Genomic DNA, 26,501 nt, shown 5'->3' with positions numbered 1-26,501 from the left:
TGTGGTCTATTGCCAGTAATTTAATTGTTTCACAAAATGAAAGCATTTGAATTGATTACTTTACACACAGACTCGACAACAAACATACTGTAGGTTGACAGTTTTCAGTTTAACTTTTGCTGACTGCTGGGCCTGTGACACACAGTTACTTGTACATAGTCTAAATAACAGGACATATAACATAAATGCAGGCTGCACAATAATCTATGTCACTTTGGATAAAAAGATTGCACAAGGTTATTGAGGTGGTCAATAAATGCTTTATTTTAATCACAGTTTTCCTTTCATCTTTTGGTGAACTTGACTCTGAGTCAGTTTACGATTTGTTTTGTTTTTCACATTGCAACCATATCAGACCAGGTAAAGATAGATCAAAGCGCTTCTGCTTTCTGAGTCAGTCTCCCATCCTCTTACTGTCTCATTGCTAGAAAGTATGACCACAATTTTTGTTTCATTTCTAAAATGACTACTGCTATTAATATTGTTTTACGTAGCTATGGAGCCCTTTAACTACTAGTAAAACCTCCTTATCTGTCTTACTCCTTCACGACCAGCTGTCTTTTGTCTCAGTTTCCTTCAGTCTTTCTGTTTGTCCCTCTTACATTCAGTACATGTCTGTCTATCCTACTTTCCTTACTTCTTTATTTGTTTTCCCCCTTCCTTCTTTCTATCTCCTCCTTTCCCTATTGCCGTGTTTCTGTCACTCATAGTCATATGCACAGTTTCCTCCATGTCCCTATTATTCTTTCTGTCACTTTATCATTCCCTTTGTACTTCCCTTTTCTTTATTATTTCTTTATTTCCCCCCCCTAGTTCTCTGTGTGAAACCGTACATTCAAGAACCTCTGGCTTGTCTGGGATAATCTCGTCCAGATTTGACAAGTGTTGGTGATTTAGACCTACCTGATATGGTCTAGATGTGAAAAAAAACAGTGAAATGTGCTAAGCAATCTTTAGCGTCTCTAACTTAGTCCTGATTGACAAGTCTAGTTATAGTATTTTTTAACCATGTCCTATTCTAATATGGGCTACACATGATGAAAACAGTGTAACCTCCCTTTAAGGCTTTGCCCAATCGGGAGCTACGAATTGGAAACTGCCTTCAGCGTCGTACCAACAAGCATGGGCTACAAACCTGTTGTGGGAGTCAGTCGGTTATAGTAAGAGTCGCTCTGCAGCCTGCAGCTTGGACACTACAGAAGCAGCATGTCGTGGCTCTTCGGCTGGGGGAAGGGCTCCGGGTCGCCGCCGACGGAGGACCAGGCAACGGCTGCTCCTGCTGACGGGGCCGGAGGAGCACCGGGAGGTTCGGGGGGACGCAAACCCGGGGATAAGTGGAGCAACTTTGACCCGACTGGGCTTGAGAGAGCTGCAAAAGCTGCAAGGGAGCTCGACAAATCACGTGTGTACCAAATTATACAAGAATGAATAAAGGAACTAACTTTTATTTATCTTATGTGTACATTTTTTTAAGTTAATGCATTTCTTAATTCATTTCTTTAGCTAGGCTACTGAACTGAAAAAACGCTCTCATGTCAAATTAGCACGTTGTGTTCTTTTCGGATGAGAGCGCTTCATGCCGAACTCCATGCAAAAATGTCAGACTTTTAAGTTAATCGTGTAATTAGCAAATTCTTACACTTGAAACATCAAGTTATTGACTTTGCTGAACTGTCAGATGTCATACTTTAATTCGGCATACATTACATGTCAAACTGACCAACACAATATTGAGATTTCAACTTTTATACCCGGTTTACCTCCACCAAACACAAGGCCAGGGACTGAAAAGAACAAATAAAATAAAGCAGTTTTAGCAGACTGTTGCAATAATATATCGTCTGCTTGAATATGATGTATTTAATTAGAAAACAATAATAAGTCCCAAGTTTCTGCGTTGTGTGCATTTTTGTGGCGTTTAATGGAGTTTGGTGTGCAGTCTCCTATCAGGCGGGGGGGATTATATACAGTGTTGCATTCGCTTGTTACAGATTCATTACACATTAGATCATGGATGTGTATAATGTGCAGGAATTCATTAGCTTATTTAATTGTTATTTCACCACTAGTGGATTATTTGACCTCCACAATCTGCAGCAAAGTTGGAAGGGTTTGGAAGGCGTGTCATGGAGCAAAGAGAACAAAGTGTCCCTGCAAGTTCAGCCCTTCACCTGTTCCATACATCAGTCCCTGCACATGTCAGTTTGTACACATGAACATGCTTAGGGCTGTTCCTTGTGCGTGGTATTTTTACTGCGTGCTTGCAAAGTGCAGTGCATATCTGTTTTTATTGCTTGTCACTGTATTTTCCTTTTAAAATACAGCAATACTTTCTAGAGTCAGGCTCAGTTCTGCATCATCTTTTTGTGGCAGTTTTTAAGTTTAATATACCCAAAAGTGCAGCGTTGTTCTTTTAAAGTTTAAAGTTTTTTTTCTCTCTCCCCAACAGGACATGCCAAAGATGCACTGTCACTGGCTCGTATGCAGGAGCAGACAGTACAGCTGGAGCATCAGACTAAAGTGAAAGTAGGTGTTTTGTGGGCGATATGGGAGATTCATCACCCAAATCAGGCTTAATCTGAATTCTGTGATAAACTGTTCAGGAGAAATTACAGCTGAAATCTGTGGTCAGTATACACAACTGTACCCCCCTCCCCCCAACAGGAATATGAGGCGGCTGTGCAGCAGATGAAAGGTGAACAGATCCAAATCCAGGAGGAGGAAAGACGGAAAACACTTGGAGAGGAGACAAAGCAAAACCAGGCAGTACGAAAACAACAATGAACACACTGATACTTTTCTTCTAGTAAATTATGTCAAGATTTAAACGTGTGTGTGTGTGTGTGAAGATTACACAAGTCCTCATTTGATTCCCACTTGCCAAGTTCTCACCTTTTAAGTACAGTATATTTTAGATTGACTATTTTCTGTATCACCTCTAGAGGGCACAATATCAAGACAAACTTGCCAGACAGAGGTATGATGATCAACTCAGGCAACAGGTAATCCTTTCTGACACTTGAAATAAATATAAGCTGTACCTAAATATATATATTGTTCATGCTATATATATATTTTTTTATCTACAGCAATTCCTCAATGAGGAGAACCTTCGCAAACAAGAGGAATCCGTGGTGAAGCAAGAGGCTATGAGGAAAGGTAGAAGATAAAACCAAATGCACCCTTGCATTACACAGTACCCATCTGCTCATGATATCATGTAAAAACTCCTTTATTATCCCACTTTAAAGTACAATATTTTTTGTATTGCTCCCTTGTAAAGAATGACCATAATATATGTGCAGGGGTGAGTGAGGGTGTTGACCAGTGACTCAGATTACAGGAGTTGCTGTGAGATTTGTGGCTCTCTGAAGTCTCTCAGTGGCCTCTTTGGATATAAGACTTTAGACCATAAGACTTACAAAATGTTAATATTGTTCTATTTTTAGCATTATGATAAATTATTTCTTCACTAGACATTTGCAGTGGGCCTGTGCTCTAATTCACCAGGCTACTCCTCTTTTTGTATTCATTTAAAAAGGAATATAAAACATCAAAAGTGAGTAAGAATATATATAAATAGTGGAACATTGTAACAAAAAGATGTTCTTTTTATTTTCAGTTTTATTGTATTTTTTTTAATTATACATTTCTTATGAAGAAAATATGAAGTTAAAGCTACTCTAATCTATATGCTTACATTAACAATGGGTCAGATTAACAATAGTGTGTACTTGAAAAGGGGTCACACACATAATTATAGTGCGGCCCACATGTTCGACATAATTTAAGACGATAACAAGATGGTATAAAATCCATTGCTGTGTCTAAAATATATGAATGCTTTTTTTAAGTCATGATATATTGAAATTGATTGATATTGAAAAGAAGTAGACTATGAGAGGATAAAAAAACAACAAGCTCCATTAAAGCAGTCCCACAATTACCAATTATTCAGTAGATTTTTTTACATTTCTGTTGAAGAATTAATTATCACAAATTAGAAAATGCTGTTATAAGGAAAATGTGACCAGTCAGTTACAGGCCACTACTGGTCACAGGTAAATCACACTACTGAATGGCTACTTCACTGCCAAATGCATTAGGTTTCCATATTAGAAGAGCCAATAAGTGCAAAGAAACTTTTAATCACTTCAGTTTTCACTTTGTGTTATAATGATTGATTTAAAGTAGGTCAAATGTTCAGCCTGTCAGAAGTAATCTTAAGTATGTAGTTATTAATGTCTGCGTCCCTCTCCCTCCCTATCTCAGCTACCATCGAACACGAAATGGAGCTGAGACACAAGAACGACCTGCTTCGCGTCGAAGCCGAGGCCAAAGCCCGAGCCCAGGTGGAGAGGGAGAACGCAGACCTGATCAGAGAACAGATCCGCCTTAAAGCTGCTGAGCACCGGCAAACTGTCCTTGAATCTATAAAGTGAGGACAAAATGACTTTCCACTTTCCTTAATCCTCAGAATAACTGGCATGTTATCTTCCAGTATCTTCCTCAGCTGTCATTAGCTGTTAGACAAAAATCCCATGGTGCATCAGTGACTGTGGCTGCCATAGTGAAGGCAGTCAGTGTGATAATTGGGTTTTGTTCCTGGCAGGACGGCGGGAGCGGTGTTTGGGGAGGGATTCAGGGCCTTCGTCTCTGACTGGGACAAACTCACAGCCACGGTAAATCCATGTCAGACCTGTCACGCTTTGTCGCACTTTCACCACAGGAGGACCGCAGAGGATTGTGGGAAGCAGCGGCCCTCGTATTTGATAAACTGGGTGTTTTGAAAATGTGCGTGTTTGTTTTTGTCCCCCCTTCCCACAGGTTGCTGGGTTAACCCTGTTGGCTGCAGGAGTGTATTCTGCCAGGAATGCTACAGGGGTGGCTGGCCGCTACATTGAGGCCCGCCTGGGAAAACCCTCGCTGGTCAGGGAGACCTCCAGGATTACTGTTGCAGAGGCTATCAAGCACCCAATCAAGGTCAAACTACATTCAAATTATCATTAGCTGTAGGTGGCCTGCAGAGAAAATTCAAAAAACATCATCTATACAAGGATACAGAATCTACACAGTACATGCAGAATGTGTTTGTTAATGGTATATTTTAATAAGATAGCCCTAGAGGTACATACATGTATCCTACATAGGTATTATTTCATTATTTTGTTGTTTTTAAGAACCACCATTCATAAATAACTGGCACAGTGAAATGTTTGGAGTCCTGTTTTAATTAGGGCTTTCAGTTGAACACCTGGTAGTGCATCAACTGTATTTTATGACAAGAAGTAGTTTAAATTGATTTCTTTACTCATGAATTGTCCTGCTAATCCTGCCAAATGGGATGAATTTGGGAGAGTTTTAGAACATAACATGAGAATAGTGAAAACTTCAGAAATCAGTTATACCAAGTGTGTAAAATGTAATTTTATTCCTCAGACACCAAAATAATAAGGAGTGGACGTGAGCTGAATGTTACAAGTGGTTATTTTCATTGCTGCTATGGTTATTCTGACACATTTTCCCTCACAAGTCTACATGATAGACACGAAACTGTGCTATGATGTACTTTGAATGATGAAGCTATACTGTATAGATAATAAATTATAATTTAGTCTGATCACTTATATCAGATATAAGTCATGTGATAGTTGGAACTGTTTTAAATGATTTATGGTGATCAGTTAAAGAAGTCGGCTTGCAGTTCCCTCCTGTTGCAATAACCTGCTGTATATTCTGTTTTAGACAACCAAACGTCTGAGAAGCAGACCTCAGGATGCTTTGGAGGGCGTGGTGCTCAGCGTGAGTCCTTTACATAGTTTTTGTAGTATTGATATGTGTTGGATTCAGTATTTATGTACTCTTTGTATGACTTGAAACACTGAATGCTGTCATTATGCTCTGTTCCCCACAGCCAGCTTTGGAGGAGCGTGTAAGGGACATTGCCATTGCTACTCGAAACACGCGGCAGAACAAAGGCCTGTACAGAAACATCCTGATGTATGGACCCCCCGGGACTGGAAAAACACTTTTTGCCAAGGTATGGCTGAAACACTAATCTGTCCACTGCAGTTATTGAACAATTCACAGTATAGATGATATTACTTGTTATAGTAAATTCACAAAATCCTTTACATTTTTTTTAACCTCATATTCAGGGTCTGGTAGATATTTTCTGGCAAAAATCTCACACAGTGTGATTGAAATCATTTTATTTTACTGGTTCCCGTGGATTCATAGAGAAGAACCAGGTTGTTAGCATCAGCAATGATGACTGAACACAGAAAATACCAGAGCAAAGACTGATGATGAAACATTTCACCACAAAAACTCAAAATGTTTGTGTACAAAAAGCTTTTGATGAATTTCAATATTTATTTTCCAGCTGTACAGCAGTATTTTAGTTTTTTTTTCTTTTTAGCCTGTCTGTCCCTTTCTGAACAAAGCTTTTTCCATTTCCTTTCAGAAACTGGCTCTCCATTCAGGGATGGACTATGCCATCATGACAGGTGGGGACGTGGCACCCATGGGGCGGGATGGAGTCACCGCCATGCACAAGGTGTTCGACTGGGCAAGCACCAGCAGGCGAGGGTAGGGCACTTTAATTAGTTCCATCAACACTGCATGAAGCAGCACAATAATGTATATCTTGTGTTTCATGTTGACTCTGAAAAGGTCAAGTAGGGTAGATTTGTTACACATATATATATATATATATATATATATATATATATATATATATATATATATATATATGCTGTTATCCTACTGGCTAATTTCATTAAAAGCCTTGAAGAAAATGGCAGTCATTAAGCTCATTCTCTTTGATGTTCTCTGATCCTCTGCAGTGTCTTGCTGTTTGTAGATGAAGCTGATGCGTTCCTGCGCAAACGAGCCACAGTGAGTTCAGCTGCAGTGTCATATGCATGATGATGATGCCCTGAGTTTTAATCATATATTCACAAGTCATGATTTTTGCATTGCAGGAGAAAATCAGTGAAGACCTCAGAGCCACCCTCAATGCCTTCCTCTACCGCACTGGCGAGCAGAGCAACAAGTTGGTATCTTCCAGTATTCACTGTGCATGGCTAAGCATGAAAAGGTCACTACCATGTCTGATAAGGTCGCTGACCCAGTCTAAGTAGTCACATTTTCTCTTTTCAGGTTCATGCTGGTGCTTGCTAGTAACCAGCCAGAACAGTTTGACTGGGCCATCAATGACCGCGTTGATGAGATTGTTAACTTTGCCTTACCGGAGCAGGCGGAGAGGGAGAGATTGGTGCGCCTGTATTTCGAGAAATTTGTGCTGGTTCCTGCCACTACAGGGAGACAGTAAGTATACTTAACTGTATTTCAATAACAGCTACTGCTGCTGTACAGCAGAGGTGATTTACTACCACAGAGGAAAGCACTGATCCCTAGAGGTCGCCTCGCTAGCTCAGGTTGCATAATGGTGTGTATAATGTATTCAATCCTGAAACGAAAGTGGTGTCTGAGTCTTACTTATGGCTTTCATGAAATGGTGTTTAAGTCCTTAGGAAGAAGCACGGTAGCTTTTACATCTAAGTGTATTGGTCAGATGAAACCAATAATGTATGGAGGATCAATGATAGGAACAAGATACAGCTCAAGCCTCACTTGTTGTCCTTTAACTCAACAGGAGATTAAAGTTGGCTCAGTTCGACTACGGCCTGAAATGTTCAGACATTGCACAGCGAGCAGAGGGCATGTCTGGTCGTGAAATATCCAAACTTGGGGTGGCCTGGCAGGTAAGAAGAAAAACATGTTGACACAAAATAAGAATAGACGTAGAAACAAATCCAAAGAAAAACTTTTATTTCCTTTTTTTTTTTTTTAAAGGCAGCAGCATACTCTTCTGAAGATGGAGTTTTAACTGAGATGATGATTGATGCAAGAGTTGATGATGCCATCAAGCAGCATGCACAGAAAATGGACTGGCTGCTGACGGATGCAGGTGAGGGGGTTGGCAAGGTTGGTGTTCTCCTCCCTAAGGAAATGGCAGCAACAATCACAGGCCAGGAAGCTGCTACTCTTGCACAAGCTGAAGATATGTCTGCACAACAAGTCCTTCCACTGCTAGAGGTTGTGAGCAATGCTGCCCAGGCCGAGGCAGCTCCTCTACCCACTGAGGTAGAGGCAGATGTTATCCTCAAGGATGCAGCCACTTTGGTCAAAGAAAGTGAAGTTGTTGCTGCAACAACTGCAGAAACCATTGTTCAGACAGCTACTGCTGTCCCATTGGTGCAGGAGGCTGAGGCCATTAAGGATCTGACTGAAGAAGTTGTAGGTACAGCTGTAGTTACAGACACTGTTGTACCTGAAATAAAGGATGTTGTCAATGAGGTTAAAGAGGTTGAGGGTACACCAGCTACCACTGTCCAAGAAACTGCTGCTCTGAGTAAAGAAGAATCAAGCACTGATGTTGCTCAGCAAGAGACCAAGACTACAGAGGTAGCCAATGAGGAAAGGGATGTTGCAGCACCCTTGGAAGTGACAGTCTCTGCTGTTGCTCAGGAGAAAGAATTAGACACTGTTGTCTCTGAAGTTATGCAGGAGCCAGAGGCTACAGTAGCCAGCCTCTCCCAGGAGACTGTTGTTCAGCAGTCTGAGTCAGCAGCCACATCTGTTGATGGCGTAGAAATGGAGGCCACAAAGACTGCTGAGGAACAATCAACTGATGCTGTCAAAGTGGCAGAAGACATTGCAAACAATGTAGCTCAAGTGACTGAGTCTTTGTCAAACATTGTTAAAGAGGCTGAAGTAATCACAGCAGATGTGGCCAGGGTGGCTGATTCTGTAGCAACCATTGCAGAAGAAATGGAGGCAGCAGTCACCAAGGAGGCTGAAGCGGTGGGAAGTGAGGTTGGCAAAGTGGAAAATGAGGTTGCAGTAGAAACTGAGCCTGAAACATCACAAGTTTCTAAAGAGGCTGAAGTGGAAGTGACAGAGGCAGTCAAGGAGTCTGACAATATGGCAGCAGAGGTCCTTAAGGAGATCGAACCTGTAATGACTGAGATTGCTACTAAGGAAGCAGAAGTCATCCCAGCAGAGGTTGCAGTGGAAACTGAATCCACAGCCTCAGAAGAAATCAAGGTAGTTACTGTAGAGGCGGAGACTTTGGCAACAGTGAAAGAGCCTTCAACTACAGAGACTGCTGCCAAAGAAATTGAGGGAATTCCAACAGGGGTTTACAAGGAGGCAGAAGTCCTACCGACTGAAGTAATCTCACCAGAGGTTGCCCTGGAAACTGAAGCTGTAGCTTCAGAGGTAGCCAAAGAGGCTCAGACTGCAACTGCAGACATTGTTGAAGAGACGCTATCTACAGAGATTGCTTCCAAGGAGGCCGAGGTTATCACTGCAGAGGTTTCAAAGGAAGCAGAAGTCCTACCAACAAAGGAGTCTGACACTGTTGCCGCAGAAGATGTGAAACTGCCAGAGGCCACTGAGGTTGCTTCCAAGGAGGCTGAAGTTATCACTGCAGAGGTTTCAAAGGAAGCAGAGGTCCTACCAACCAAGGAGTCTGACACTGTTGCCACAGAAGATGTGAAACTGCCAGAGGCCACTGAGGTTGCTTCCAAGGAGGCTGAGGCCAAGGTTGATACAGAGACTGTTGTGTCAGGACAGTCTGAAACTCTTGACAGTCCAACCACTAACCTGTCAGCTGCCTCGCAGACTCCCAGCACCGAGGAAGCTGAACCCAGTCAAACTGAGAAACCGGAAATCAAACAGAGTGCAGATGGCAAAGACAAACCTCAAGCGAACCCTAGTCCAAAGAAATGATAACTTGGGATCTTTGATGAGATGTAAATGTAAATTGAGATTGTAAATCAATCCAATACCTGAGCCATATTCCTTACTTTTTCAAAGGGCTAATTCTGAAACACTTACTTTAAATTCTGTCTGCTCTTCTATCAATATTGTTGTAACCCAACTCCTGGGAATGCCAAGATAAAGCTAATAGTTTAATGCTTGTAGGTTTGCAGATGTTTGAGTAAAGGGATGTGTGGACGCATCCACCAAATGGACCATCTGAAGTTGACATTGTCGGCAATTACATGTCTTTAAAATGTTCTTTGTTAACATTTCTTCCATGACACTTCAAGAGCACTAGTCCAGTTGAGACCTGCACTGAGACCCCTTTGTGTTTTCCTGTTCAAAACAAAATTAGTGAATTTGGCACTGAAAAGAGTACATTTGAAAGATATTGACTTAAATATGCACCATGAATGGATCTCTCTGGTCAGTATGATCAGGAGGGATAATTACAGCAATAAAACACATGTCAACCTTCATTTGGATGCCTGACTGTTGTTTTAGGACAAACATGAAAAATTGTAAACCAGTCCATTAACATCAGGAGTTGTATATTTCTTTTGTCTGCTGCTGGTTGCTGTACTGTCTTTCAAACTCTGTGCTTTAGACTGTAATCTTTCTTGCACATGTGCAGAATAAAAAAACGTAAAAATGCTGAAATGATTATTCGACTAATCAATTATTCAACAGAACTGAGTGGAAATGAATCAACAATTTTTGGAGGCAAATAAATCTTTTTTTAAAGTTATTTTTCAAACCAACATTCACTAGTTTCAGGTCCTCTGATGTCTGATGACCTTTGGGCTGTTGGCTGGACAAAAAAAAGACAAGACATCAATTTTTCAGTGTTGGGACATTTTGTAGATTAAATAGTGAATGAAAATACTGTAGAGATTGAAGTTGCCTCATTGTTAGTCGTTTTTTAGCTCCATCATCAGTCGTCAGTAGTCTACCTGTAGTGGACTGTTCATTCAGATTGAAGAGGTTAGGGTTTTTTTCTAAAGAACAGCCAACCAAGGTAAAATAGTTTTGAATGTCCTCACTGCCTTTGAAACTTGTCATAATGTACCACTGGATATCAGTGGAGGGCTTTTCTCGGTTGCATCAGGATGTCATTGCTATTGTTAGTCACTTCAGAAGTGTTGTTAGTCAGTGCTTATGAAATTTCTATTTGAATTATAATAAACTGAACTGAACTTGTCAGCAGGACCTCTCTGTATAATCTGTCTGTTGTCTCTGCACTGAAATAACCTCTTACTATGAGACTGTGTTCTCAGCTTCGTTCATATGATTGGAATGACACAATCAAACATCAGAGGTCACTGTTGTGCTTCAATGGCACTTTTAATAAAACAGACATTTCATCCTCACAACAGCAATGTCTGGACAGAGAGGGCGAGGGGGGAGGGGGGTTGGCTGGGTGAGGGTTCCCTCCGCTGATAGGCTGGTTGCTCCTGATAAGTGCGAAGGAATTGGATAAAGAAAATTGAACTGTGCTGTTGAGCACAGTGTGGGGAAGATGGAGGGGTGTGTGTATTGAACTGACTCATCTTGGCTGGCATTTATTTCTCCTCCTGTGTCTTCTAACGAACGATAATATAGCAAAGAGAACCCCCGACCGCAGCCTCGTCCACTCCCATCCCCCTCACATATTTACAGGAAAAATTAATACATTCAGTTAATTCACTAAGTAACAAAGCTAATTAATCTGTGTTTTTAGCAGAAATCACATGGTTTCACATCCAGTTTTCAAACAGACTCGTCTTTCTGTTCCATTCCTATAATCTTTACCCACACAGTCCATCATTAGGTTTTCTATTGATAAACGACTCACACAAAAATCCCCCCACGCACCCCCTTTTAAAGACTGTTAAATCCCACTTGCCCGTATTTATAACTATTTACAGAAGCAGCAATCTAACATCACAAAAACCCACCCACCCGCCTCATTCACCCCCCCCTCCCCTTCCCACACCAACAAAGTCCCACTCCCACCCAATAGAGAAAAAAAATATCATGACACCCGTCTTGCCGCCCCATTCCATACACTGCCCACATCTTACCCTGTTCTAAAAGAGCATGCCAAGTTTAACAATGAACACAGAAAATGTCTCTATACAGAAAAAACACCCTTAAAAATGTTTTTTTTTCTTCCTCCTCCCACAATGGTGGACATGGACATAAGACAAGATTTCAGTGGGAACAAATAATCGTCATCTTGCTTCATTTGGGGGTTTTTTTTTTAGTTTAGTTTTTTTTTTTTTAGTGCTGACAGGGGCTGGGTTTTGACATAAGAAAGTCCTGTCATGGGATTTTAAGGGGGCCATGTTATGAACAGTGGAAGGGCAGTTTTCCAGGGTCTCTGAGGCAACAATTGGCCATGGGGCAATTTGGGGAAGGAGGTGAGGGGTTTTGGAAGGGGAGAAGTAAAGAGGTTTGAGGAGGGGCGGGGATCTAGTTTTTTTTTGTTTTGTTTGTTTTTGACTAGTTTTTTAGAGTCAGAGGTGGCGGGGACTTGGGTGGCCGTTGTGGTAGAGCTTCTGCTTGATGTGGACCATGTTGCCGCTGGAGTCTTCCAGCTGTCTGAGCTGGGCTCGGCGACGGAGGTCTCGAAGGTTGCAGAACTGGGGCAGCCATGACCAGGATGGAGTGTCTGGAGAGAGGAGACAAGAGGTAAAAGGGTGGTTAGGGGAGGCGTTAAGTGTTAGCATGAAGCCTTAGTATTCATTATGTATTCACTGAATTAGGGAAGTTATTTTTAATTTGTCCTAATGCAAAATGCGGATCTGATTCCTCAAAGCAGGATTCACAGAGTAAAACTGAATTGGATGCTATCAAAGTTACATATATGGAGAAAAAAAAGACTATCATGTCAAACAGAGTAAGTCTGAAAAAAAAACTTAAGTGCTAATATATAATATACAATGCAAATTTTATTTTATTCATTAAAAATGACATCTGTTGACAATTTTCTTAAAAGCACATCACATGAATGAAACAAAAAAGCGATTCATTATAATGTGAGCGGCCATATGCTCTGCAGGATGATCCAGCACACTGAGCCTCTACAGCCCTGAGCTGCGTTTGCCAAAGTCCATCTAAAATGTTTTCAAGTTTATTTGTTGGCATTTTGCTTTCATCTGACAATTGACAGTGGAGACAGAGAGGACACATGGGGGAGGGGAGGGGGGGGGGGCAAACTGGGAACATTACAATTAAATGGCATGTTCTTTAGACAACTAGGTCATGGCGACACCCCAAGTCTGAGCATTTGAAAAACATGAAAACGAGCCAATGTTTCAATGACAAACTGTGATAAACTGGCAGAAGTTGAAGCTGCCAGAAAGCAGAAGGTCAAACGTCTGCAGGAAAAGAATGAAACATCATTAATGTAACAGAAAGAAATGCAAACTGAAGTATCAGTATTTTAGTGTTACCGCAATATATAACATTATCTGCTCCCCTACATTACGCCCACGCCCTAGTCCACACTAAAGAGTGCAATAAAAGTATGTGGTAACGTTAACCAACATTATTAAGCTTGTGTAACTCTGCAGACACGAGCAAAGAGAAACTCAATAAAAGTTTTTGAAGGCACACTCATGAGACCACGACACACAATAGTGTAAATCCGACTTAGTCTGGTTTTCTGCTTCTAAATCCAGTTAGAGTCAGATGAGACACATCAACCAACAGAAACACAGAGGCCTCATATCTCTGAGCTGTGAACTGTCCTTTTCTGATAAAATGTGTATGAGTGCAAGTGCCTCTGTCACTCAGTTTCTCTTGTAATATGTATGGATGATGGGCATGACTCTCTATGTAATGTTGCCCCTCTCTGATCCAATGCGTTTCTCTCATTAACACAACTTGAGTTGAAAAGTCCAGCAATGGTGGAAATTCTGCTTCGCTACCCTGACGAGAAAACAATTTAAGTGACATGTTCAATATGTATTTTTAATTTCCTGGACAGATTTTTTTTTTAAAGGAAACCTCAAAAAAAAGGTCATACTTAAAAAATGCAGGCTCTGAATCTTGAAATCACATCGTCCATACAACATTTAGTGTGTTCAAAGATGGGTTGGTTAGGGCAACGAAAGAAAAAAAAAAAAAGACCCAGAAAGATAGCAGAATCAGGTTTTTGTACTCCACTCCACAGCTGCACTGCATAAAAGTGAATTATGAGCTCCACACGGACCTCAGAATGGAAAAGCTGGTGTCTTTTAGCAACTAGCTTCATCATAGCTGTAACAAATTTTAATTCTGGGAAGTAGGGGGTGAGCTTTTTTTTTTTTTTTTTTTAACAGAGAGGGCAGCGTGACAGAGACCAGATAAAAGATTGGAACATTGAAATATTGGATGAGATAGAAAAGGGCACCAATCTCTTCAAGTGCACCGTGGCGTTGCCCTTCATTCTTCACGTTGGTGTCTGGACTGCTGCACATGCCCTTATTTATCTACAGTCAGAAGAATTTCACAGGTGAGATTAAGATTGAATCCCCATTTTTATGGATGTGCCCACCTGTCAAATGCTTCTTTCTGTCTTGCGTCTACCATTATGTACATACAGAATGCAGAAAGGGCAAAAAAATAAAAAAATCAACGATTGGCTGGAAACAAAGTAGGATTTCATGAATGTGAGGAGGTAATGTGAAGGGGGGGGGGGGGGGGGGGGGCAGACATTTGTGCTTGTCAGGTTATAAACCGAAGCCGGTGAGGCGGAGCGAGGTCCACAGAGACAGGAGGAAAGAAGGAGGGGAGAGCCCCAGACAGCAAACCCAGTAGCAAATGGCCCTGCTAGGGGATGAGCGAGAGGAGGGGTGGTGGTGCTGGTGGCGGTGGTGGAGTTGAGAGTGGGTGGGGAGGGAGGTGTTGGGTGGAGAGGAGGTGAGGAGGGAGAGAGAGTGAGTTATTTATAGCTGTGAATGGGTATGCTGTCCACAAGGACTGCTCTGAAGGGTATCCAAAGGAAAAGGGGCAACGAAGACAGGTTTCTCTCATTTGAATAAAAGGATGGAGATGGAGGATGGAGTCGGGAGAAATGATAATGTGAGGCGGAAAATGGAAGGCAAAGACACAATAGTTACGCTCTTTTAGGGTGTGGGAAGGTTAATGCTGGAACGCCAAGTCATCATTTTGTTCATTTTTTGAGGTACTTTTTGTGTTTCTTTTTCCCCGGTGTCTTTGCAAAAGACTCTCTGGTATCAGATATTCACAGTGCATCAGCGATAAGAACGAAAAAAAAAAAGAAAAGAAGTTGCAGCAGGAAGCACTGTAAAGGAAATGGCCAGGAGTAGATTTAATAAGTGAGGAGGGAGGGGGAGAAGGAGGAGCTAGAGATGGAATTAGGAGGAGAAAAAAACCCAATGGGAATCAATGTGCATCTCAATGCGCTGTGTGTGTGTGTGTGTGTGTGTGTGTGTGTGTGTGTGTGTGTGTGTGTGTTTCTCACTTGCCATTCCAGCTGCTCTCTCTCGTTCTATTTATAGCTCTGGAGGAGAGTGTGTGTGTGTGTGTGTGTGTGTAAGTGGGGGTGGGGATGTGACAGAGTCTCCATCCTGCAACCCCCCTCACCGTCTCTCCCCCCACATCCTAGCACACACACCCATACACCCTTCCCCACTCTGTCAGCCTCACCTTCACTCCTCATCTCGGGGAGGCTAAATGAGTGTGACCTAGCATCAACGTCACAGCCGACGCACACACACACATACAGAAAATCGAGGGGCATTCCCACCCAGTATAATAGCCTATACCCCCCACTCTATAACTGCTACTGATGAATATGGATGTTTTTTCCTCTGTGGGTGTGTTTTTTTTTTTTGTTTTTTTTTTACGATGATGTATTTTACACTGTTGTACTAATGCACTGGAAAAAACAGCATTGTCTCACGCACTGCTGCAAAACTGTCTGTGTGCAAAGCAGCTGCCTGCAACTGTCTCCAAGCTTGTACAATTCAACTTGAACACTGAAAAATATGAATATCACATGATATTTTCTATCCTAAAAACCCATATTACTACACTTGTAGATTGTTCTCTAATCGCTTTTAAGAACTGTTCCTCATCGTTCCTTGATACTTCCCCATCTTGCCTGAGGAGCTTTTCCATGGCGGTCAGCCTATCCAGGTCACATATCACCTACTTTTGCATTATCCTCAAAACTGAGGATCCAGGCCACCTCCACAACACACGCCTGTGCTGACACCGAGCACTGCCAGAATGTTCAACCCGCAATTCCTGTTTTTAAAAAAGGATTTGTGAAAAGCCTTGAAATTTTATTCATTTGTGCCCTCGATTTTTATCTGAGCAGCCTGGATAAGTCTGTGAAGCAGCCACAACCGTGAGAAACTGAAACACTTTAATCCAGGATGCTAATATCCAGCTCCTCGGTGAACATCTCAGCGGTGCACAGGGATGATTCCTCTGTGTTGCTGGTGGTGTCTCCTCAGCACAGCACCAGACTATGAGGGATTTCATGCTGTCATGTCATGATTTCACACGTGTGTCTAATATGCTGCTTAGCTTTAGAGCCACTGAAAGCCGTTTATTTCTTTGCTTGTGTGTGCACAATCGCACAAGCCAAATGATGTTGCTGAACTGTACACCACATGTTCTGTCTCATTAAGTCGGCTGCATTCCTTTTTATTTTACTCAAATAACATGCATCCCTCATCTGTCAGGAGGAGATGGTAAAAGGAATGAAACAGATAGAGGGAGCGCTGACAGGGACAGGAAATTAAGGAGCAACTATCACACTCAGTTGGATTTAAACACATGGTATGTGGGAATATAGCTTTCACTGGAGCACGGCAGATGGTGGGAGAGAAGTCATTTCTCCATCTGTGTTTCTGGTGTCTTAAACTGGATCCTGGTTTGAAGCAGTCTTGGTAAATGCTGTATGTATATTCATATGTGTTCATTATAGTTATTTTTAATTATTAAAAACTCTTTGCACTCAGGCATGATACACATTTACACACCAAGAAATATGATGTATCTATCTGTGCCTTTCTGCAAACCTGCATGTTCAATCCATATGTTACACATCAGGTATAGTAGCTGTAAATTATGTTGTGTCAGCTTTTGTTTATTGTCATTTACTGTAGACACTTACATTTACATGGAGCATTGGAGCAGGAAAACCATGCAAATGTGCAGACAGCATTCATATAACTCCATACAGTGAGTTAGGGGACCAAAGTTCAAACCAGGACTTGCTGTAATGTGACAGAGCTAACTGCTGAACCACTGTGTAGTCATAATGTTCTCAATGACATTTCTGGGACAGACGACTGCTCTTGAGGTAGGAGCGTTGTCATAAGTTACAATAAAGGCCCTGCACACGTTTGGTAAACCCACACAGGTGATTTGAATTACTTTGGCTGATTAAACCTCTCTTCAAGAAAGTGTGGGCGTGATTATGCTTGATGGACATCTACCTCCCTCTCCTGTTAGCTCTGTTCTGCAGGACAAATGACACCTTTATCTCTGAGTGTGCACTAAAATCTGGCAGGTACAATGCTGGTTTGTGCAGGTAGGGCATGGTTTCCACTCCACTCTGGCTCAGCATGCAATTATGCACACTGTTTGGGCCAACTTGAATTGACAGCTCTGTGTAGCAAGTTAACTAAATACCAGATATACCAACAGCATCATAAACTATAAAGATACATTTATATATTATAATTATAAAATAGAATTCATATATTTCATGTGGAAGATGTACTGTACTGTCTCTGCTAACACTTGAAAACTTTGAAAAGATTTAGAGTTAAGAATTTATAGTTACCAAACCTGCTGCTTTTTGGATATCAGCTGATATAGTTCATTGTCATAGCTGCTGTCTCACATGCAGCCTGCACACCATTTTAGCAGGTTTCCCCACCCTTGCTACAGTGTGACCATTCTTTTTAATTCATGGAATAATACATGTACCCATTTCTAATGCAAGCGAGAGCTCAGAATCCATGTTTGCTGTCACTGAGAATTGGTTGACATGCATCCTAGCATGCTTCCTATACAACTATTTCCTGGTCTAACACATTGACTGATGTCTTGTCATTACCGTGAGGTTGCTGTGCAACCAGCAGAGACTCTGGAAAGTTGTTAGTTGCAGCTAGCTTGACCTTAGCGCTGCCTTTGACACAGTAAATCAATTCTCTGAAAAGCATTGTTGGCATCAGTGATGTGGTGCTAGACTGCTTTACTTCACACTTGATAAAACAGTCTTTCTACTGTGGTTCATAAACCCCAAGCTCCCATGGAGTACCCCAAGGGTCTATGTGGGGTCCCTGCTCATTCTCTATTTATATACTCTTCTTGGGGCATATCTTCCACAGAAACAAAGTCTTAATACCTTCATTCTGCAGGTGACACAAAGCTGTGAAGCCCAATAAAGCCCTGATTTATAGTTACATTGTTGTTTCTTCCTCATATTAAGTAGTAGAAACATGATCCAGTAGAAACAGAATCTGAGATCTTCATAATTACTCCTACCTGTCTCCTTACTAGCATTATTAAATACCTGACAGTCTTGGAAAGCTGTCAACAAACGTAAAGCCAGAAGCAAAAAATTCAGGTCCATCATTAGATGCTCGAGTGGTGTACTGTAAGTGTATTTTATTTAACTAGAGCATGTCCCTTAAACTACATTTTTTTCTTTTATTTGCAGGCCTGGAGAAGGTCATTCATGCTTTTATGTCCTCCAGGCTTGATTATTGTGACATACTTGTGGTCTTAGCAGGAGAAATATCAACACACTACAGTTGATTCAGCACACTGCTCCCAGCCTAATCACACTCTCTATGGGAAGTGACTATATTACCTAAATCTTTGTTGCCCTCCAAAGGCTGCTTGTCAATTTTAGAATTGATTTAAAGTTTTATGTAAGCCTCCTGCCCTTGTGTGTGATTTGTTAACTTCACATGAGCCTGATTGCTGCTTGAGATCCTCTTTCAGAGCCCTTAGTGAATCCCAAGGCTCTCCATAACACCAAGGGAGACCAATCTTTACTGCCTGGAGGCCCCAGCTGTAGAGATCCATGAGTTAGTACCCTCTTTTAAATCCTCATTTAAAACTCACCTTTATCTTTCCTAATATTATGAAATTTTACTTTAGTATTACAGTTACTAAGTTTAAATAGGTACTCTAGGAATTTAGTCTTACACTTTCACAAAGTTGGGAGACTTGTGAGACTTTAAAAAGTCAAAGTCAAGATATTCTGACTTAAAGTCCTTAGTAAAGGTCAAGCTCTAAAAAATAATGGATCCTACATTTCCCCTAATACAACTTTATATACCTTTACTGCCTGGTTAATTCCAGTGTTGTTCAAAGTCTACATCCCCAGTTTGTAACAGACATTTTGTGCGTTAGCTAACTTGCACCCTGCAAAGCTAGTTTTGGGAGATTTTTTGTCTTCCCATTGTCATTTAACTAAATTAACACTCAACCAAGTTTCATCCCCATTATTTAAATTCTTATTAATATTCTATCTTGTTTTATTGGTTTGTTTTTGCTATTTTGCTGTTACAGTGTCTCGTCTGTGAGATTGTTAATGGTTTAGGTATTTAACGCTTAACGTTTCAAGACAGCATCCAACCCAGTGATGGAAAGAGATTTAACCAAATATGCTGAGAAATGGTTTTGTTTGTCAGTTGTCACAAAGACATTCAATTCTCTGCTTGGTTCATGCTAACGCAACATTTTCCAGCTAACACTGACAGACCTGCCAGAGCATAGTAATATAATACTGTGATTACACAACCTGTATGCCATCAAAATACATTTAGGAACAATATTTTGAAGTAAGTATTCTATCTGTAGAGAATTTAATATAAGTCAAGTGTTTGTGAAAGAATCAATGGCAGTGAAAATGCTAAATTCAATCATTTTTTTTGACTCAGATTAGTTTTTTCACTAAGAACTATCTCTCTAAAAGCAGCTCTAAAATATTTTATATCCTGAATTTGTATAAAATTATAAGAATCACTAAGGTTTTGTCACACTCTTATTTTTGAGATTCAAATATGATTTTATGTTGGTTCTTTAAATAAGTTCCCATAAGAAATGAGTTGGATAGATTTAGAATATAGTAATTACACTTAATGATAATTATATTACGTTAGCATATGAGTACTGCTGCTTCCTGAAATCAGATTAAGAAGATTATTAGTGAAATAAGGTTTGAAGTATTTAGGCCGCCTAAAAAAAGAAGACAGCAATTTAAATTTAGTTTCACCTCAATTTATAGCTTGGTCTGAATCATCATCACACAGTTGGAAGATTTGGCTGTGATTTTTTCCAAGAGGTCACAGTTAACTAAGGAAAAAAAAAAACAAGCAAGAAGTGCCAAATATGGGCCAAGCAATGGGGGGGAGGTCATTTTCCAGAATGCCACCAACTGCTGTTAACCTGGCAGGCACTTACACATGCAGATACATAATGGATGGTGACACATACAGTACATACATTACTGCATACAAGCAATATGTTTATACGATTTGCCACCACAAATCTGGCTTTGAAATATACTTGTTATTTCCTCTGTGAGATTAAGGTCAGATTAAGGTTATTCAAGTTTTTGTGCCTGTGACCATGCTGTGATGTTATTTCCTGTCATGTAGTAGCACATTCACACCTCAGTATGCACAACTCAAATGAACAGAAGAAGATTTTGTATGAAGTCTGCTGATGTTTTTGGGGTTGCTGAGCTCATGTTTCAGTTGTGTATCTGCACTCTGCAGCAGTAGCAGCAGCAGCACCTTCAGCCAAACAGCAGACAATGTCCAGCTTACCGTAGTAGCGGCTTGCCCTCCAGGCCCTGACAGCACAGTGTAGGACTCCGTCCAGCCACAGCAGCAGCCAGCTAATGCAGAAGCCCAGCAGCAGCCCCAGCATCAAGTCCATCTCCTGCTTGGTCACACTGTCACTCACAAAGTAGTTCTCTGATGAGTCCACCAACGAATTGTCTCCATCATATGGGATTACATAGTGGACATGATGCCTGGGGAGAGGACAGACATGGGAGTGTTAGGTCTATATGAGAAGATCTAAGTAAGTTTTATGTTATTTTATAATCCTTAATGCGTAATTTTATAAATCAAAGGAGGAAAGAGTACTTTTTATGGTCACTTATGGATAAGGTTGTGCTATTTGGGATTTCATGATTTACATTATATACACATATATATATGGTGTAAACTGTGAGAGTATTCTATACATACCTCCTCTAATTTGGATAATGTCTAGAAATTTCTAACTTTTAATCAAAATGCACTGTTGGACATTCTCCTCCAGGACCCATGGGTGTCCCCAGGCTGCACTTCAGGCAGCTGTGGCTGAAATTTTTAAGGTTACCAGAGATATCCAGCTTGTGCAATTGCACGCAAAGCTTATGATGTGAAAAGAGAATGACTGTTTTCTTCCGTATCCTAACATCCATTCCCGCCCATTAAAAACCTCTCTGGTTAAATAAAACTTTGCAAAGACAAAAACAGCAACTAGCAATTATTTTGTAAAATAGGCAGTACATTAAAAAGAAAGCTTGAATTTTTTTTTTCTCATTTTGGAAGTGAAATTATCTTACTAGAGAGTCCCTTTTAATTGATTTCAAGTATGAAAGGACTCAATATGAATCCAATTTTCATTGTTTTCTCCACAAATCCACAGGTGTTCACATCGTATAGGAGAAGAAAGAAGAACTGTGATGAAAAATATGGAAATGTTACGCTGATAGAATGCAAATCTAAAGAAAACTGTTTGCAGTGAATGCAACTAACACACACAATAACAACACAAACAGCAACTACTGATCAGCAATCATCCAGTTCTTTACATTTACATTTATTCACCACATTGCCCAGCGCTGACTACACTCCTCTGCTCCAATAACTTCTATCCTCTAAAACAGATACATCCCTACGTTGGAAGTCTTCCTTAACTTGTGTTACCTGCCCTCCTTTGAGGGGATGAAGCCAAACACAACATGGCCAGTTGTCTAACAAACAGTGGAAGGAAACACAGTGGGAGCTGAGAGATTAAACTGCTGGAAGGGAGTACAGAATGATGCACACTCACACCCTTTGGGACATTACACTGTGAGATCATTTAATTCCTGTCACTACAGAAGGTTGATAACAGGTTTGGACTGATGCAGGACATTTTTTTTTCTTTAACAATAAAAGAGTGCTCCAGAGATTTAGTATTTCACTTCTGTCTGAAGGACGTGCAAGAGACTTCCAGTAGGGTCAAGCCCCTACTGGATTCTCCTTTCTTTATAATGCAACATACAGTATAGCGTTTTTCTTTAGACTTTCCTTTTCTGCTGCCCAGGAAATACCTACAACTTGTAAGCTTTGCATCCTGAGTCTGTAACATGAGTCTGAGTTTTTGACTAAATTGAAGAAAAAGTGAGGAAACTCCTGCAGAAATTCACCTTCATTAACAGAAAATCTACCCACGCATTTTGATTAATAGATGATCTCTGGATAGTGCAATGCAGAAACAAACACCACAGCACTTAGTCCTGAATATGGAGAGAAAAAGATCTTGAAGATTAGCACATTAATTATCTTACTGAAGACATAAAGCCACATGAGGGATCAAACCACCACTGTTGGATCTCACTGACCCGAGCCACCCAGCCACTGAGGTCCATTAATGTCAAAAAGCTTAGCTATTCGTAAAGATAAGCCACAAACTGAAAATATTTTTTGTCGCTTTCTTTTCCATAGTTTTAGGCAAAAATCATCTTCTGGGTCTTTTTCTTTTCCCTGAAGATTTTTGCCCAAATGCCCAATTGTTAAATAAAGCTGCCTGTATCCCTTTAAACTTACTACTCCTGAATACTCAAATCATTGTGTGTGTGTGTGTGTATGTGTGTGTGTGTGTGTGTGTGTGTGTTTGTTTTCGAGTAAGAAAAAAACTATTACAGTGTTGCATGACACACACACAGGGGCAGCTATAATCCGGGCTTCGGCCTGTCAGATAAAACTTCAACTACATCCAAATCAGAGCACAGCCGCTGCCAAATAAAATGACACTGGCTGTGTCCTCAAACCTGATAAGGTGAGTGCCGTGGGCGTCACGTTACCTCCACGCCTCCTGGATGGAAGGACTGCTCTTTTCTTCCACAGACCCTGCGTTTCTGCTGTTTATGTGAAAACAGATAACTGACTTTCACTCAGAAGTGTTTCCAGGTCAGTAAAAGACACTGTGTGGCTACAGTAACCTGGAAACTAACAATAGGGGCAGAGGTTTGACTGTGCATACCATGCAGTGGTATGGACCAGAGCTTATGCATTGACAAATACATTTATACTGTAGGAGGAAAAAGGAACATTTTTTGCATTATAGATTAGAAATCACTGCTTAACAGTGCTGATACCACTTTATTTTCTACAAATCCTGCTGGCATCCATAACCAGGCCCCTTTTGCATTAGCACATATGACATAATTGTCAAAATAATATTATAATATCACATATTATAAGACTATCAGTAAAGCATTATGTCATCACAAATCCTCTCAAAACAGCTACCTTTTTTTCTTGTGTGTGTCTACATTAGTCTGTATCACATCACATCTGTCAGTACAAGAGAGAGACCTTCCCACACTTTGACTCGCATCCTTATCTGACAAAAATAATCTATCAGTGACTGATGATGACCCATTTCTGGATTTACAGGCTAAAAAAGCAGTAGAACTGGCCTCTTAATGCTGCTAATAAGCTGCTAGTATATCAGCCCCCTCACTGCAGCATGCACACTATAGTCTGCTGTTTTGTTTGAATGTGCATCTGTTCAGCTTCAGCATCAACAAGAACAGTGACATTCCCTTCCCAAAGTACCAAAGTACTAATCCTGGCTGAAGCTTGGTTGCCTGCAGGACAAGAGCCAACCAGGACCAAATATAGGAGGATAATAGGTCCATAGGTGTGAATCTATTGGATGAAGCGACTCTTACTTCTCAGTCTTGCTCAAACACTGTTGCCATACCCTCTGGCACTGTCCATACTTAAAACCAGAAAAAATAGAGGCCCATTTGTGTCCTATGTCTCTGCTTATCCACACAGCCATTCAACCTGCTGTATCACATCCTTATGCTGTTGATGGAAAATGCATAACAATGCTGATTAACTCCGTATTAATATATTAATGGGTGTCTTGGTGCTAACCCCCCCCCCCCCCCTATTCAAGCCACCTCTCACTGTGACAGCAACCAGCAGGTAAGCTGATGAGCAGCCAATACCATCAGCCCCATAGCACTTCTTAAGCTTTAGCCCCTACACTTCAGCACTGATATGTTCATAATTGGCCCAGTAGCAGGTTTTCATTGTCGCCGACACCGTGTAGGCCCGTGTGAAAGCGCACTTGGTGCTCAGATTGTTTTTTGAACGGCCTTATATTGCTCATGGTTCATTACCTATTTATGGCTCCGACACACACCTTGGTATATGCAGCAAAGCCCAAACCCTCGTTGCCGATAGAAAAACACACCGCGACCAAACGTGTCATCGAAGCCAATAATAAGAGCTGTATGGAAACATCATCCGCGATGTAAAAGCACAGCCAGGCTCATATCAGGCTGTCTTTGCGGGGCTTCACCGCCACAAATCTTCGAGGCCTCTTCAGCAATTAAAAATTGCCGGGTAAAAACTCACACATAGGCTACGCAAACGCACACACACAGACACACACAGACACACACACCAAACACAGTGTTTATGCCCAATATTGTAGGAGGATGATGGCATTTACCTTCCACAGTTGCAGTGACAGACGCGGTCCTCCCCTCGTAGATGCGGTAAGATGTAGTTGTGAAAGCGATCCAGTAGTGCGTTCATGTCCATTAAACAGGCTATCGCCTGCAAAGAACCATGCCAGTCAGCTGGGACATGTCAAGCAATAAGCTAGGCTATTCCTACAGACAGCGAATAATTCTTTCCATTATTCTAAACATAAATAATAATAATAAAGATCATAAAGATAATGGAGAAAATAGCCTTGGCAGATCCTCTCGATTATAAGAGGGAGACTCTTGCCTCAAAACGGACTTAGATTATTTATTTATGACAGCAGGTAATTATACTAACCTACTTCCACATGTCATTGATAGGCCTGCTGTAAGGTAGTTTCTCGCAGAATGTGATACATTTACGGCCCATTTGAGATAATCTATTGAATTATTAGCCTCAGTTAGGAAATCAGTAAACCATATTATGGCTGAGGGAGGTGGATATGTCTTACCATTACAACTGAAGCACCAAGAATCATAAAAATCATGGTGGTTGTGATCATATGCATCAAAACTTCCAAACTGGCCGCCGTCCTTTGGCCCGGGGTCCTACCCGCGGCGGTGGAGACGCTCCGGCTGGGCTCTGGGCACTCTGTCCCGGCAGGAGCCGCTCATGGAGCCGCCGCGCCGCTCCTGGCTCCCCGTCCCTTCAAACTACCCGGTCTCCCTCCGTCCCCTCCTACACACGGCAAGCCGCTCTCTCAGCTCTCACTGCGCCCTCGCCATCCAAGTATCCCTCCCCCCTGGTCGGTCGGATGCGGCTGCCACTCGCTCCAAGGAGGCAGTCCTCTCCTAATTACTGATGCAAAAGTGATCCGTTCTTCCAGGTGTGTTTATCTCTCTATCCCAGTTTTTAAAAAAAACATACAGAAAACAAATGAATGGCTCCCTCGATATCCTCTACCGGGTGCCTCGGTATCCGTTCTCCCCTGTTCCAAGTTATTCCAAACCGGGGTTGCGCTTTAATACCGGCGAATTCTTCTCCTCCATCGGTGAAAACGGTCGATTTCTCTCGCCTGGACGTTTCAAAGAGATGCACCAACTCCTCTCACGGCCATCGCCCTCGTCCTTCTCGGAATGCTTGATAACATCGACATGAGGTCCAGATAGCTCCGGTCGGGAACTAGACCCACCCTGCGCCCCGAGTCCAGTCCGGATCCAGCAACGGCAGCTGCATCAACGCCCGGAGCCAGACACGCATGATTATCCCATCCTGGCTTCCAGCAGCTACACGAGCATCCACTCCCACCTCTATGAGCGTGTGCGTGAGTGTGTGCGCAAGCGTGCGTGAGAGAGAGAGAGACAGAGAGAGAGAGAGAGAGAGAGAGAGAGAGAGAGAGAGAGAGAGAGAGAGAGTATAGTGGGCGGAGAGGGGAGAACTGCAAGCTGCCGTTATGGCATAGGCCTATAGGCTCATTATTTATAGTGGGTACCTGCAGATGCACTGGAGCGGGTTTCAAGAATGGCACTCTTCATGATGATTTAACCTCCTTTTTTCTCCAAAGGCTTAACCCCTTTTATTCCGCAATACCGCCACTTGGACTTGCATCCTGAACCCCTCCAACCCACCACACACACACACACACACACACACACACACACACACACACACACACACACACACACATTGCATTGCAGCGCTTCAGCTTCTGATTCTGCGCCATTTCTGCTGTTTCTTGTCCTACTATCCGCCCGTTTACTGTCCAAAGTGACCACTTAGTCTCACATAAAAAAAGCAGATAGATAAACATGTGTTCTTATATATATATATATATCACATACATTTCTTTACAAATAGAGACCGTTTTCCAGGTGGAAAAATCATCCCAAATTGGCATTGTCAAACTAATCTCTCTGGTCAAAGTAAGAA

General features: G+C 41.6%; 2 protein-coding genes across 2 annotated transcripts; one reads left to right on the top strand and one right to left on the bottom strand.

Annotated features, from left to right (window-relative positions):
• The first annotated feature begins 1,221 nt into the window (after positions 1 to 1,221).
• LOC128357118 (uncharacterized) lies at positions 1,222 to 9,801 on the top strand. The gene is made up of 16 exons (XM_053317360.1): positions 1,222 to 1,402; positions 2,450 to 2,526; positions 2,665 to 2,766; positions 2,943 to 3,002; positions 3,090 to 3,159; positions 4,273 to 4,438; positions 4,613 to 4,682; positions 4,828 to 4,983; positions 5,746 to 5,802; positions 5,915 to 6,040; positions 6,467 to 6,591; positions 6,849 to 6,900; positions 6,987 to 7,057; positions 7,165 to 7,332; positions 7,661 to 7,769; positions 7,861 to 9,801. The coding sequence occupies exons 2-16, from the start codon at positions 2,482 to 2,484 to the stop codon at positions 9,799 to 9,801; spliced, it is 3,318 nt and encodes a 1,105-aa protein (XP_053173335.1). The 5' UTR covers positions 1,222 to 1,402; positions 2,450 to 2,481.
• Positions 9,802 to 12,238: 2,437 nt separating this feature from the next.
• Positions 12,239 to 25,179, bottom strand: tmem240a (transmembrane protein 240a). Its single transcript, XM_053318031.1, has 4 exons — positions 25,084 to 25,179; positions 24,595 to 24,701; positions 20,631 to 20,839; positions 12,239 to 12,487 (listed from the first exon to the last, which is right to left on the bottom strand). The coding sequence occupies exons 1-4, from the start codon at positions 25,138 to 25,140 to the stop codon at positions 12,333 to 12,335; spliced, it is 528 nt and encodes a 175-aa protein (XP_053174006.1). The 5' UTR covers positions 25,141 to 25,179; the 3' UTR covers positions 12,239 to 12,332.
• Positions 25,180 to 26,501: the final 1,322 nt, after the last annotated feature.

The sequence above is a fragment of the Scomber japonicus genome, chromosome 4, assembly GCF_027409825.1.
Source record: "Scomber japonicus isolate fScoJap1 chromosome 4, fScoJap1.pri, whole genome shotgun sequence".
Classification (NCBI taxonomy): domain Eukaryota; kingdom Metazoa; phylum Chordata; class Actinopteri; order Scombriformes; family Scombridae; genus Scomber; species Scomber japonicus.
The sequence above is the reverse complement of the archived record's forward strand: the minus strand, read 5'-3'. Positions and strand labels throughout refer to the sequence as shown.